The sequence below is a fragment of the Pygoscelis adeliae genome, unplaced genomic scaffold (assembly GCF_000699105.1).
Source record: "Pygoscelis adeliae isolate BGI_AS28 unplaced genomic scaffold, ASM69910v1 Scaffold189, whole genome shotgun sequence".
Classification (NCBI taxonomy): Eukaryota; Metazoa; Chordata; class Aves; order Sphenisciformes; family Spheniscidae; genus Pygoscelis; species Pygoscelis adeliae.
Window position 1 is genome coordinate 857,624 of NW_008825543.1, and position 15,137 is coordinate 872,760.

The following is a 15,137-nucleotide window of genomic DNA, read 5'->3' on the forward strand; positions in this document are numbered from 1 at the left end:
GGAGAATGTATGTTCTTAACACTGGATATAAACTTCCATCGAAACAGTACGTTTCTGTTTTAGATTAAAATGAAATAATACATTAAATTGGCTTGTTGGTGTCCACCAGCCATGAGGTGGTTGAAACCATAGGCTGCTTTGTCTAAGGACTTACACTGAATTTTTTAGGTTGGTAATATAACCTAATTCACTGTCACAGGTGGTTACAAACAAAATAATATATGGAAAGGATTCTCTCACAAAGTATCATTATCTGTAAAGTTACTAGGGCTATGTTGTATTACATATTTGTGTAATATTTCATTTGGCATTGTTTAATAGAAAGCTATTTGTGTTTTTCGGTTCTGCTTGTTAAGTGTTTGTTTTTGTTTCTCTTAACAGTGACTGTGTTCTTAAGCACTTTGACTCCAAAATTCTATTTTGCCCTTACAGTGACTTCGTCTTTTATATCTGGACTGATATTTGTAAGTAGTCCACTTTTATTTTTTTAAACAACTTTAGCACCTCTAGGATGCCTTCATTTGGGGTAAATGTAATCAGCTTTTTTTTGGTCAGACTCTAGAGGGTGCCTTTGTACTACAAAGGAACTTGTTATTTAGTAGCTTTTCTGATGTACATACTCTTTTGCTATGTGTGTTGCACGTTGGGGTGAGTCTAAGGAAAATGACTTGTACCTGTTTTAGAAACTCAGGCTTGTTTTAAGGAGGTGCATGTCCATATGTATCCATACGTGTGTATGTACGTAGATACATAAAAAATGCAAAATACACATGCAAACCCTGCAGACCTCTCTGTGTAAAGAAAACAGATTTTTATCTCTCTTAAACTAGGTAGTTAAGAGTTTAGCTTCCCACAGTTATTTTTGGGGGGCTTTTGTGCGTGTGTCATCATGTAACTATCTTAACGACTTTGGTGTGAAGATGAGCCAATAATTCAGTTCATCTTCACATGACAGTGTGCACAGATGTGGCTGACTTTGCACGAAATGAATGGGGCACACTTGCATGGTCAGTTCTGCTAGCACAGCTGTTTCTGCAGCGATGATCATCTGATGCTGATGCAGGCTGTGGTACTATATACAAATCTTTTGGGTTAATCTTTATTTTCAATATTAAAAGCTAAAGAAAATATCTCTTCTCATCAATTAAACCTACTTAGCAGAATGTACAAAATCTATTTCATAACTGATTTTTTGTAGCCAATATTTAAAAAAAAGTGTCTTATTTATGTGGTAGAAACAACTTGTTTGCTGTAAGTAATGTTGTTTGGGTTTTGATTGAAGGATTTGAGGAAAGTAATATAAGGAGATGGATTCTGCTTGCGATAGGTCTTTTACGTAGGTTTGCTCTTAAGAGAAAAAAGTGGTTATTGATCATCCACTATTTATAGTAATGCTTGTTAACAAAGAATGCAGTTTGTGTAAACATCACATCCTTCTGCATGCTAATGAAAATACTCAGATAAGTTGGTCCAGGGCTGACAGTATGGTATAGTGCTTGATGACTGTGACTTGCAGGTATTTTTAATAGCTTCAAAGAGAGAGATGGTAATATTTTTGACCGAAAGTTTCTGGTAAGTGAACTTGATTGCTCTTAATTCAGCCTTTCCTCTTTGGACTTTTCTGAATGGCAGAACGTGTCAGTTTAACTGTCTATTATGTGCTTTACTCTTTTAGATTATTTTTGTGAAATGAAAAAACTACACCTGTCTTGAGGTTCTTGCCTCTATGCACGGTTTTCCTATACAGGCACTTTCTGAAAGGGTTTAGAAGTTATCCTAATGACTTGGGGAGGGAGGAACATATGTTTGACTAAAATTTTACTGTTTTTTTCAGTCTCTTTCATGTTATGTGGGTGATCCTGCATGACAAGACAGGCCAAAACAGATAATTAGTGTTAATTTGTATGTAGATGAGTTCCAGCTATAGTAATTTGCAAGGGGATGTACTAGCTGTGAACAATTGACTCTTCATCTCTAATGTTTATGCTAGGTGTTGCCTAAGGAAATTTCTGGTGCTTTTTTCTCCTGTGACAGGTGTTTGAGTGGTGGCATTTCCGAAAATACGGCACGTCTTTCATTGAGCAGGTTTCTGTGAGTCATTTGAGGCCCCTCATCGGTGGCGTAGAAAACAGCCCTCCAGCACCAGCAGCGTTCTCGGCTGGAGAGAATGAGACAAGCAGACAGAACATGCCAGGTGATTGTTCATGTGTCCCAGCAGTTTTCTTTAAGCTTCAAGGCAGCTGGTTCACGTGAACTGGCTTTTAAGTGGCTTTGACTGCATTAGAGCTTGTAAGAACTGGAGAAAGGCCTACATCTTACAATGCGTTTTATTAATAATGGTAGATATAAACTAAATAATAATGCATCTTTGATCTAAAACATTCATTATTAAAAATATGATTTAGAAAATATATTACACAGCTAAAACTGTTTCAGTAACATTTTTACTGAACATATTTACTATTCTGAATATGTGCAAGGTAAACATTGCATGAGTGTAAATGTCAGTGTTTAATCTCTCCACCATGTGCTTTTGTACCCCAGCAATGTTCAGGAGCAAAAATATTTATGGGATAGCAGAAGTTTAGGGAGAAAGAGGTCGTATGATCATGCTCAGGTTATATAACAATAAAATTAAAGCAGCTTTTGAAAGTGAAACTGCATTTGCATTACTGCATTTTAAAGTCAAGGTAGTATTTCCTGTGCTCTTAATTCCAAAAGGACTTTTTTTTTTTCCCCCCCCAGAGTGCAAAGTGTGGCGAAATCCTCTCAATCTTTTCAGAGGGGCAGAGTACAGCAGGTATTAATTATCTTACTTTCCATTGCATGTTTTTAAAATTAATCGGGGGCATACACATGACTTCTTCACAGAGCTTGCACTAGTAATATCAGGAGACAGCTGAGACCTGCAAGATTATAGGGGTGATTAATACCAGTTCTGTGTTTAAAAGGCACCTATCCAAGCTTTGGCAGTTTCAATGTTAAGAACGCAAATACTACTATAACATCATCAGATTTTTTGAGAGTAAAGTAGGAGAAAAACTTTATTCAGAGGTTGAGACTGATTCTGAATCTAAATTCTCTTTTATTGAACTGATATGGCTGTATTGTAAGTCTCTTTGTGTTATTTCATAGGAAAAGCAGCTTCCTAGGAAGCTAGTTCCCAAGTTGTTTAGAACTTTAGGATCAAAAAGACTTACCCCCCCCCCCCCCCCCCCCCGAGCCTTCTGGCAACCTGTACAGATGATGGAGCAGTAGTACTTGAAAATTTCTGGTTAGTAGCTCCAGACTTTTATTAATAAAATTTTTTTGCACTAGCTTCAGTTGTTAGACACATCAGATATCCCCCTTGGTATCAGCATTACTGTTTACTAGGAGTGCCTCTTACTGAAATTTCTCCCATTAAAGATATATGTGGGTGACTGGGAAGGAGCCTCTTACATACTACGACATGAATTTGTCTGCTCAAGATCATCAAAACTTTTTCACATGTGATACAGATGCCCTTCGGCCTTCAGATACAGGTACCAGTGTTGTATGCGTAAGGTATATAACTGTTGGAGAGTGTAAAGTGGGTATTTTAATACACTTCAAGGTAGCGCAAGCTATCGTGTCAAATGTTTTGTGAAATCATAGCCTTTCTCAACTACTAAGGAGGTTTAATAGATGTATTTAGTGAAAAGATGGTTTTTTACCTTGTGCTTTCTCTACTGACTTCAGTGCTGTCAGGATCCTGACATATTTTAAGATCTCACACTTTTCAAATAATTAACAACACAATATTGAAAACCTGGATTGTATTCTCAACAGCCAAAGATCTGGTCTCATTTAAACCTTAGTAATGAACAATGCAGTCTCCAGAATTTTTTCATCATGTTCTGTATCTTCAGTGCAGAAAATGTTCTCTACCTGGTTATTGTCAGACTGGGTGCGAACTATTGTCAATTTATCAAGTTCCGGAAGTGTTACTTGTCAGCTGGCCGTGACACGCTTGATATGAACGATGTGTTTTTGTTTCACAAATGGAGTGTATTGTCTCGCTTACTAAGCCAAGACTAATATTTTGTTTCCAAAAGAAAACTCAAACATTTTTCCACCTTATTCTTGCTGGACAGCAGAAGGTTTTGTTCCAAAAGAAACATGTATAGATTCTTCAGTTTTCTTATCGTACTTGAGATAGGCCAGATATGTAACTTCATGAACGTAAGGTTTTGGAGTTCTTTCAGAACTGTTATTTAGTGTGAAAGCTGTTCTGCATAGAAAATGGTAGCTCCAAGTATGTTGTTTTTCTTTTGCTAGAAGTTGGTTTTCAGCTTGGGATTTCCATTTTTCCCTAATGGAAGCATAGTGGGGAAAGGGTTTAGAGTCATTGCATTGAACTTCTGTTTGCTCCTTATCTGACCATAATTTTGAATTCAAGTTGTAATTCAAATGACCCTTTTGAATAGATAGATTTCACCCTTTTTAATTGTTTCCTGGAACTCTTTCTAATAAGGTGATAAATTATTATAGTATATTTTGAATTGGCTTTGCCGTGTTATGCCATTCAAATGTGCTTTGTAAATTTAAAAATAAATTCTTTAACCCTTTATGATCTGGTAGTTAAGTATGAATCTATACCTGTGCAAGACACAGCTTACTCTCTCACTGTTTTCTTTGAAGTTCTGTTTGAAAGCTTAAATTAAAATTCTTTGCAGGTCCGTGCAAGAGCCTGTGTTTAACAATTGCTCCTGCCAAGCTTTCAACAAGTCTTGGGAAATGTTTCCAAAAATCTGTAGCAATTTAGAAATTGTACATCTGCCTGGTTATGTAAGCTATCTTTGCTTCTCAGTGTAGGAGTTCTTAAATGGTCAGTGAATAATCTTCCTGGTGGTGTTGCTTTCTTAAATTAAATTCGGGGCGTAATGAGAAGTTGCAAGATTCTGCTGCTTGTGGTAGAAACTCATGCTGGAATTAAAACACTTGTTTACTCTTCCCTCTAACAATTATATAGCAAACAGGAATTTGCAAAATGGGCATGAATGTTAATGCAGAGCTGAGGCATAAGCAGCCAGCGTTGCCTCCGTTGGCTCCCAGGTGTTTCGTCAGTGTCTCTGTCCCTCACCAGCCTCTCAATGTTTTTGCCACAGTTATGCAGAAAGCATGGCGAGAGAGAAACCCTCAAGCCCGGATTAAAGCAGCATATCAAGCTTTAGAGTTGAACAATGAGTAAGTTTAGAATATAAGTTCAATTGCTGTATTTCTAGTGTGAAAGATTAAGCGGAGTGATACTGAGCACACTATCAGTTTCTTGTTCTGATAATTTACTTTTAGCAAAGTTCTGAATAGCTTAAGGGGGACTTCTGTGACTATGAGAATTGCACATGGGGCTGTCCGTTGCACTGAAGTATTGAACTGTTCTATAAAAAAATAGCTTTTGTTCTCCCTTTTTCTTGGGAAAGATTTTTTTTTTAAATCTTTGTATCAGTAACAAATGAGAAATCCTATTCAGATGTGGAACAGTCTAAATTGAATATGAGATCGTATGTGTTTCAGAGATGGCATTGTGGTAATACTGTATTTGGAGTTCACAGGTGCCACTCCTGTAAGGGATTTAAAAATACTCTTATAACACAAACCAAAGCATTTCACGTACTTCTGTGATCCGTTTTGTTATGTAGTCTCGTTGGTTTTGTGTAAAATGCCTACCTCCTGGTTTTAAAAAAGCAAACCAAAGCAAACACAAAAAACCTCTCCAGACAATTACCAGAGCATTTTTAATATTTCAAGGAAAATAATTTGACTTGCTGTTACAATTCTTTCTCTTGTTCTTTCTCCAAATGTGTGTTTTTTCTGTAAAATGGAAAAGGTTTCTGTTTTCCTGACACTTGCCATTTGAACTCAAGTCAATATTTTGCTATTTTAATATTGTCAATGCTTAGATATTAAACATAAGTGAAAACTGCCCATTTCTAATGCTTTTAATACTTATTCAAAAAATACTAAACTTTGTCCCTCAGAATAATTAGTGGGTTTTTTCCTTAATGCAGTTGTGCCACTGCATATGTCCTCCTGGCTGAGGAAGAAGCAACAACTATTGTAGATGCTGAGAAGTATTTCAAGCAGGCTCTGAAAGCAGGAGAAATGATTTACAGAAAGTCTCAGAACTGCCATTCCCAAAGTCCCCAGCACGAAGCACAGCTGCGTAAGCACTTTTGAATCACGTAAACTCTTGGTTTTGTATGAGCAGAAGTGTAAAACTAAAGTTATAATTAGTGATTCTAGTTTGATTCCGAGTTCAGTGAGGCGGTTCCTACTATTTTAGCTAAGCTGACGCGTGGCGTGCTATGTGATATTTTGTAGTACCCAAATGAAACTCGGGAAGTGGCAGTTACGCTGTGTATTCGTTGTGGGTTGTCTCGCTGAGGCTCGGTACATTATTTTTCTGGAAAGTTGGATAGGTAGAGCAGACTAATGAAGCAATTAGTGTGTGTCAGTTACACCTTCTTTTATTCCACTCAACATTTTGAAAAACAGCAGAATTTTTTTGTCATTGAACCTAGTTAAAAGTTACTGGCATTTGTGTAGATGGGCCTTGGTTGGGACAGCAGTAGTAATTATTTTATGCCTTTACATATGGTTAGGAAAAAGGTTGTGGGGTTTTTGGTGGTGGGTTGTTTTTTTTTTTTTGAGAGAGGGGGAAGGAGAGGTAAGGATTGAAACTGATAGACTAATTTTTTTTTGTCTTTGTAATCAGGAAGAGACACCAATGTATTGGTATATGTGAAAAGGAGACTAGCTATGTGTGCAAGAAAACTTGGAAGAATACGAGAAGCAGTAAAAATGATGAGAGATGTAAGTAAAAATAAAAAAGTGAGCAACTGTTGTGTTCAGTCACACTGTCCAAATTGATGGTTTAAAGTTCCTTTCTAGGCATCACAATGAATCTAACGGAATTATTTTCCAATGAGATTTGCACATCATGATTCATGGTTTTTTTTGAGAACAGTTTTTTTGGTTCCTACGTGTAGGTTTTAAATTTTTACATTATATAATGTCATGTGCACAGTTCTGTTGTCCAGTTTGCTTCATGCTTGACTCAGCAACTAACTTGTCAAAATAGCCAACTTTAGACTTCAGCATAATTTTTCTTTCACTTGCCCAAGGTGTATCGTAAGTTCTTTTTTCAAAGGAAAACATTACTGACCAAACCAACTCACTGTGGGAGTTGTGCAAATTTGGGCTGAGAGTGTGTTGTATGAACCTCAGTATACTTATTTTCCGGTAAGTGAATATAGGGAAAAAAGTAGGGTAGAAATGATGTGATTCTTTTCATACTGCTTACATGCCAGTTTCTAACACTGTGAAAGAACAGAACATTGAAAAAGCTTAAATTATTGTACTGATTCCTATTAAGTATTTCAGGGATTCAAGTGCAATTCTGTATGTGCTTAATGTGTTTCTCTTCACTGATTTTCAGTTGATGAAAGAGTTTCCACTTCTCAGCATGCTGAATATTCATGAAAACCTCCTGGAGGCACTGCTGGAGTTACAGGCTTACGCAGATGTCCAGGCAGTTTTAGCGAAGTATGATGGTAAGTGATGCCTGTTGGGAAATACTGGTGGTTTTGTATAAGAGTATAGGTGAGGTGGGCAAGGTGTGCCTGTCCAAAAGCAGATGACTACCCATGATCTCAGCTAGTTGACTAGATTCCCTTCATCGGCAACAAATAGGTGCTTTCAGAGTGCAAGTCAAGTTTTTTCTTTTGAACGATGAGGTCAAATTTAGGCAAGCTAAATTGCATAAAAATTGCTTTTAATGTTTTTAAGTTACTTCTGTAAAGAAATCTTGGAGCTCACTTTGCTTCAATTCAAGGATTTTTTAATTTTTTAATGTCTTCTACATCCCTAGTTATGCCTAAATTCATCAGCCTTTTTCAGTCAGCACATAGCCCCCTAAGTAATTGATGTAAATAAGCTGGAAGAGGTAGTTTTCCCTTCTGTCATCTTCTAGGCTTGGCCTCGTGATTCTGTAATACTGAGGTTGCTTGCCAGAGATTAGCAACGTGCAAGCGTACTGCTTGCCAGAGATTAGTGGTATGCAAGCTTTGGTCCATTAAATGGTGGTAGTTTGCTTTCACTTTCCATCTCAACTAATATGTTTCAGGTGTTGTGCAAGTCTAGGTAAAGGTTAATAAAATATACACTTACTTTCTTATTGTCCTCAGAGTTTTGCCACCTAGATAATGCCCACATCATTAGTGTACAAAGTGCTGCTGTCAAAGCTGTCCCTTAAATCATCTTCAGAATGGAGGGACATAGAAGCAGTATTTTGTGGCAATCATTCCCTGCCCTTGAGAAGTCGGTATGTTCTTTCTTGTGTCTCTGTTCTTTATTGCTTTGGGGAATCGAAAGTATGATATTCTTGCCCAAATCCTGTGCCCCTTGTGTGTGGCCACCCTAGCAGCCTACTCCTGTTACTTGACTGTCCGTGTTCTTCTGTGTGGATTCTTATTAATTTAACAAAACTAGTTGTCTTTTCCTGGTGCTTCTTTATGTTAACATCAGGAATTGCGACACTTTCTTAGGGAAGGTTGCTGATTTTTTTCTAAGCCTCTGGAAAAATGAGTATGAGCATCAAACTCTCTATAACGCCCCTGTGTTTTGCTTGACACGACAGCCAGACTTCTAGTAAGTGATGGACAAGCCCAGGATGGGATTTACAAAAAAAAGCAAGAGCCATCTGACTATACACAACATGGTACTTGGGAATTAGACCTCAGACTTTGTCTGCTTTTAAAGTAAACTTGTACTGTGGAGTGCTAACCTTCTAATCTGTAATTGTCAGCTCAAACTTGGCCTCAGAATTCTACAAAACCTACAACTAACAGAATTTTTCCCCATGGAACTGGAAAAGAATGGAAATTGCATTTTCATTAAAGTTTGTCTACCTGTCTGTAATGTAATTTTTTTGGTCAGCTTCTAGTCAGTCTCTCTTTCAGTATTATGTAAAACTCTGTTAATGTACAGTTGCAAAATCAGGTAAAGATTAGAAAGTTATTTTAAACCTTCGTGGGTTAATACAGGAAAAGTACACTGTTCTTGAGCGTATATTTCTACATGCATTTCTCTTTGAATCCAGTTTCAGTGTCTTGGTATGTTTAGAAGAAAAAATTAGTCTTTACCATCTAACTAAAAACTCTTGAGTTTTTAATCTGAGACTGACTGGTGACTAGAAAGAAATCTGGTGCAAAGAAATGCAAAGTTTCTAGTCATAGCTGAAATGTTCCAGATGTTGCATTCATTGTCTGCCCAAGTAAAAATCTTTAAGCTCAAAGGATGTGGGTTTAAAATGTTTGTCTTGCCTTAGAATCTTACAGCTTAATTATTTTATTTTATCATAGATATCAGTCTTCCAAAATCAGCAGCAATATGTTACACAGCAGCCCTGTTAAAAGCCAGAGCCGTTTCAGAAAGGTAAGCAAGCACATTTGTGAAAACAGTGGTTTGTTGCTTATCTTGGTTATGCTGTAAAATATGAACTAAAAAGGTCTAAATCCAATATGTAGCAGTTATGTTTCTAACAGCAAGTTAAGTGTATTTATATATACATATATATGTGTGTGTAGTTAAATGTAATTTAAAGTTTCTTTCAAGCATCCATAAAGTTAATACGGGTGAAGATGTTCTTCAAGAGCCCATGTATGCACATGTGCTTTTGTATAAATTTTGTTTTCAGTGTTGTGCTTGTGATGTTCAGCAGTTCTTTGTTTTGTGGATTGCGTGTAGAATATTTGTGGTAGTTCATGTTGGCATTTCACTTTCGTTCTGGTCTATTTTCAGAGCTGATTCTAGCTTTACCTCTGAGTACGTGATGTTGGTAACAATCTAGGAAAGACTGGGCACTCAATTACCTTATGTGATTGCCATGAAGTTTCAAAAAGTTAAACGTAACTGTCATAGGGGCATGGATGACAGTCAAGATACCTAAATTAACATGAACATTTGTCTCCTAGAAGGGTTTGTTTATCTTTCTTGATAAATCAGTCAATTTTTAATGAACTCCAAGCTTACAATGCAAATAAACACCTGGTTAGCATTTATTATTTACTTTTGCTCAGCATGGGTTTTTCCCTTCAGGTTCTCCCCAGAAACTGCCTCCAAAAGAGGGCTCAGTACAGCAGAGATTAATGCTGTGGAAGCAATTCACAGAGCTGTGGAATTTAACCCTCATGTTCCAAAGGTAAGAGTATTTTATTTCCTATTGGACCACTTTTTATTGTCTTCTGAAAGAAGTCATGTTATGTTATCATCTTGTTATTTGAGCCTTTCTAGCCCCACGTTTTGTTGAAGGTGGTTGTAACTCCAGCCATTGAGTTGTTAAACACACTAGTATTTGTATCATGAATGTTTGGTGGCCAGAATTAGTTGCTTGCAATAGGTGATGTTTAAACTGTTTTTTTTACAAAAAATTTAAACTCAAAATTTTCTAACTCATTGGAAAATCCAGTAATGTATTAATGAAGGCCCTTTGTTGGGTAAGGGTAAGCATTAATAAGTATAAATTTAGATATTTAAAATCCCTGAAGCCAAATTAAGTTCTGCAAACAATAACCACTCATAGTATCTCAAAATACTTTTTTTCTTCTGTGCTTCCAAGCATGGCTCCAGAACTCAGGTTATTGAAAGATCTACGGTCACTTATTTTCTTCATCCACGTATAAACAAGATTAAATTACAGCCTGTAGCAATACCGACTCTTAATGTCTAGCATTACTTGAAGTGGCCAGGATACGAATTCCACTGAGCATTGCGTGAAAATAAAATCTTACGTTGCTTTTTACTGTACTAGTATTGTGATGCATTTAGTTTGAAACCTTGAATGCAGAAGGTTGGCTTAGTCCTGGACCTAATCCTCTGCAAATGATCATGGAGTCCGAGTGACTATTGCTGTGAAGGCTCGAATTATCCAGCCGCTCTATTCTGTCTGCCTGTCCAATCTAATAGAATGTGCACTGAGAAAGCTAATTGCTGGGAGAAATTGCTGCTTGTTTGCATGACTGATCAAGAGCGTAGCAAGTTCATTTCAGACAGTCTCAGACAGATTTTTCTTTAGCCTCTGCCTTTAGGGGAAGAAGATTATAACGCATTATCATTATCTAAAAGTTCTTTTATTTTGTATATCCTTCAGTTGTTTCAGGAGCCTCATGTACCTTTTTAAAGAAGTTAGATATCATTTCAAACAGGCTGTTTGCAAAATATGTTCCACAGTTCTACAGACAATCATGGAAACTGATTCCAGGTTTCAGTTTTTTTTTTCAGATTGATAAAATATCAATATGATTTATCAATATTATAAACTGATGCCAGGTTTTTGATCTTCTCTTCTAATTGTATACCTATCCAGTCGTCTTAATGATTTTTTTTTTTATTACAATACTGCCTTGAAACACCGATTTATTAGGTGGCAGGGCAGAATTTTATTGGTGCTGGCTATCTAGAGCTCTGAAATGCTCATAGTTAAAGCAAACAAATGAACAAGGGCACAAACAAGTGAAGTAACTTGCCCAATGGGTTACAGTGGACTAGTGGGGAAGAAAATCTGGTTTTTGAATTTGCAGTTTGTTCTGTCCTGTGGACTAGAAATAAATGAGTATTTAAAGTAGAAATCCGTTTGTTCTCGCATCTGATGAAAGTGGTTGTCTTTGCACATAACATCATTTTGCATAAGGAAAATAAAATAATGTTTGTTTCTCTTTGTTCTGAGTTACGCTTTTACAAGGATGGGTTTTGTTTGGAAAGTTAGGAAGGCATTTTACAGTGTTAGAAAACTGGTACTCTTAAGCGATTTCAAATAAGAGATCTGTAACTACATTTTGGTAAGGTATGAAACAATCTTCTGCAATCATCATCTTAATATCTTACAAATTTTTATTGTGTAGAAAGACTTTCTTAAATCTGCAAAACCCAAGATATTTTCAGTACTGATACCTTGCCTCTCTTATGGCTAAACACGGACATGAAAACCTACCAGACTGTGGAATTTTTCTGTTTATGTGGTAACATGGGCGCAGAGACAGCCAAAGCGTGGAGTCCAACATTGGCATGTTGTGGCAATACTTGCAGCGGGGCTTCGTCATCACTACTGCGCTGATATTCCCTTGCTCTCTGCCCAGTTAGTGCAGTGGAAAAGTGGGCACTGCGGAGAGCATGAGGAGTCAGGTCAAGGGTCAGATATTTGAGACCATTTTCCCACAGCAGCCCTGTGCGAGTGATCCTTTACTGTGTTTAAAAAAAAAAAAAATTAAAAAAAAAAATTGAAGAGGATTAGAGGGGATTAGCAAGAATATTACCCTCTGGAGTGTAGGCCCAAGGCACTAAGAGAAGAACCTAGCCAGGCAGTAAATGTGCTTTATTTGGCCGGGGCACAACCCCTCCTACATTCCTTCAAGAATCTGAATGGGAAAAGTTAAGTCCTCAAACTGGATTAGTAAATAATCTCATAGTTTGTGGCATCTGCTGAAATAAATCAGCGAGTCAGCTGCATTCTTACACTTCGGGAGACAGTCAAAGGAATTGCCAGCTACATTGATCAAAGATGTGGATTAACTTTGGCTGTTATTGAATGAGACACTATATGCTAGGAGAGAACAACTCACAGGTAAATACTGGAGCTGAAACTGTCATTTCATTCTTGTAAAAATTACTCATCTGTTTTTAAAAGCTAAGTTCAAATGAATACCTGTCTTTTTTTAATGTACCATCAGAAAACAAAATTGCATGTCCTGTGTTTCAAGGGAAAGGGAAAATGATTAATCCTTGTGTTCTTTGACCCTTCTGTGCATCAGATATTCTGCTGATGCAGGGAGAAGGCTGAAATTGAAAAAATATGAAATCAGACATACTTTGTGGTAGTCCAGCAAAACCACATTAAAACAAGATTTTCCTGGGTTTGGTTTATTATTCTTCTTTTGGTTACTATACTGACACTTTCTGGTTTGCTACTTATACTTGAGAGTTAACAAGTACTTAGCCTCCTACATTGAAACTTTCAGCGATTAAATGATGAGCAAAGATACTGTTGGTTTGGGTTTTTTATTAGCTTAAACATGTAGCTTGTTGGTATTGTACTTGTGGTATTATACTTTCTGTATTCCACGAGAATGTATTTTTATTTTGCCTTACTGAAGATGCATTTTTTTTCCTGATATTTTGTGTGTGAAAATCCCAATTTAAGAGTCTTCTATACAGATGTGTGTTTTGCTGCTTTTTATTTCCCATGCGAGTGCAGGTTGTATGCACTGTGTCAGGATTGGGCTGTTTCCTCAACAGGTAGAAGTTGGCCCCTGTGTGATATGCTCAGTTATGCCTCAAATGATTATTTACGTTTCACCATTAAAGATTTTGGAATATTCCGTGTAACCAAGTGTGCTTTCCATTTTTACTTTCAGTATTTACTAGAAATGAAAAGTTTAGTGCTACCTCCAGAGCATATTCTGAAACGAGGGGACAGTGAGGCAGTAGCATATGCTTTTTTTCACCTCCAGCACTGGAAGAGGATAGAAGGGGCTCTAAATCTGCTACACTGTACATGGGAAGGCAGTAAGTATCTCTCCTTGTTTTACTTTTTTCTGTACAGTAGACTAATCTCTCTGTCTTTATTCACCTCAAACACGATTGGTTCTCTTTGTGAGAAGCTGGTCGCTTGGTTTAGATTACAGATCTAATGCCACTCACTCTTTTTTCAGCATTTAGGATGATCCCGTACCCATTAGAGAAAGGTCATCTTTTCTATCCCTATCCGAGTTGCACAGAAACAGCAGACAGAGAACTGTTGCCAAGTAAGTGGTTTCTAGGCAGTAATGATAATAAAACATAAGCTAAGGACATGTTCAGTTTGTGGTATTCTGTATTTACCTTACTGTGATTTTTTTAGTTTGAGCTTCCTGTGAAGGGGATTCAGCTATTTGTTGATGTCCCTCCCAAACGATCCTGAAGCACTTGACGTGTGTGTGTGGTAAATGTTAGCTTGATTCTGTAATAACGTAAGTCCTTCAAAGATGAAGTCTGTGTGTGGTACGTTCAGACTAAGTTTGGCCAACTTTGAGAACGACAAAATGGACCAGTTCTTCAAATTACTTTTGAAAGAAGTCATGGATTTGACTACTGTTGTACAGGAGCCATTTCATTTTAGCAAGAAATAAATGCATGGTTCCAGTCCTGCATTCAGGTATCTAGCAGAACCTGTCTGTGATCTTACAGAGAATCCTTGGTTAATCTATAGCTTCATAGAATATGTATTGCTTTCTGTCATTAATTCATTGGTATATATTTGTCTGCTGGACAGTATGCTTCCTGGAACTTTTTATCCATGTGGGTATTTTTATGGATTTATACCAACACTTGACAGTGAAAAGTAAGTCTCTTCCAGCTGCCCATTACTTCAAGATTACTTTATGCAATTAGGAGCCTACATGTCTTTTTCTTTAGGTAAAGCAAACAAACTAAATCATTAGGGCCCATGCTCACCATATTTAGGAAAATAGCATTAATTTAGATTAGAATTGGACTGCTAATTGTACATGTTAATAGAATTCCTTTGGGGGTGAACTTCTACATCATGAAGAATGCAAATCCCACGGGACTGGAAAGGGCTACTGCAAAAGCACCAGCAGACCCACTGAGACCACAGCTGTGGAAAGGAAAACTACACATACGTGTTTCTATTTAAAAGCCTGAAGTTATATTTAAAATGTGTAATTTAAATTTGCCCCCAGACTGCTTTAAATTACTCATTTCTCACTTATGCAGGATATTGCATAAGGAATTCCTTGGTTAGCAACTAACCCTAAATTGTAGACTTCCCAACATAATTAAAAACCAACACATGCAGATATTTCAACACGATCACTCACGCATTCCTGTTATGTTTTAAATATAAAACTACCCATAAATAAAATCATCTTAACACTTTTATTGCAGTACTTCCTTGAGAAATCTTGACAATTTTTTAAAATTTATCTATTTAAAATAATGTTGACCAAATTAATGATTCAAAAATCCTCTATTGGTCTGACTTTAACAATTCTCAAATGGCTGTGAACATACAGAATTATCTTTAGTTGTCCTTATCTATTTTGGATTTGATTTTAATTTCC

At 36.9% G+C, this 15,137-nt stretch overlaps 1 protein-coding gene across 1 annotated transcript in view; it reads left to right on the top strand.

The window, feature by feature from the left end:
* ST7L (suppression of tumorigenicity 7 like) overlaps positions 1-15,137 on the top strand; it is a 27,766-nt gene that overhangs the window by 5,210 nt on the left and 7,419 nt on the right. The window contains exons 2-13 of the mRNA XM_009331975.1: positions 382-464; positions 2,035-2,194; positions 2,746-2,800; positions 3,409-3,524; positions 5,130-5,208; positions 6,030-6,184; positions 6,737-6,834; positions 7,460-7,574; positions 9,384-9,456; positions 10,120-10,222; positions 13,431-13,581; positions 13,728-13,820. Of these exons, the coding sequence (XP_009330250.1) occupies positions 382-464; positions 2,035-2,194; positions 2,746-2,800; positions 3,409-3,524; positions 5,130-5,208; positions 6,030-6,184; positions 6,737-6,834; positions 7,460-7,574; positions 9,384-9,456; positions 10,120-10,222; positions 13,431-13,581; positions 13,728-13,820 (1,281 nt within the window). The remainder of the gene's footprint in view (positions 1-381; positions 465-2,034; positions 2,195-2,745; positions 2,801-3,408; positions 3,525-5,129; positions 5,209-6,029; positions 6,185-6,736; positions 6,835-7,459; positions 7,575-9,383; positions 9,457-10,119; positions 10,223-13,430; positions 13,582-13,727; positions 13,821-15,137) is intronic.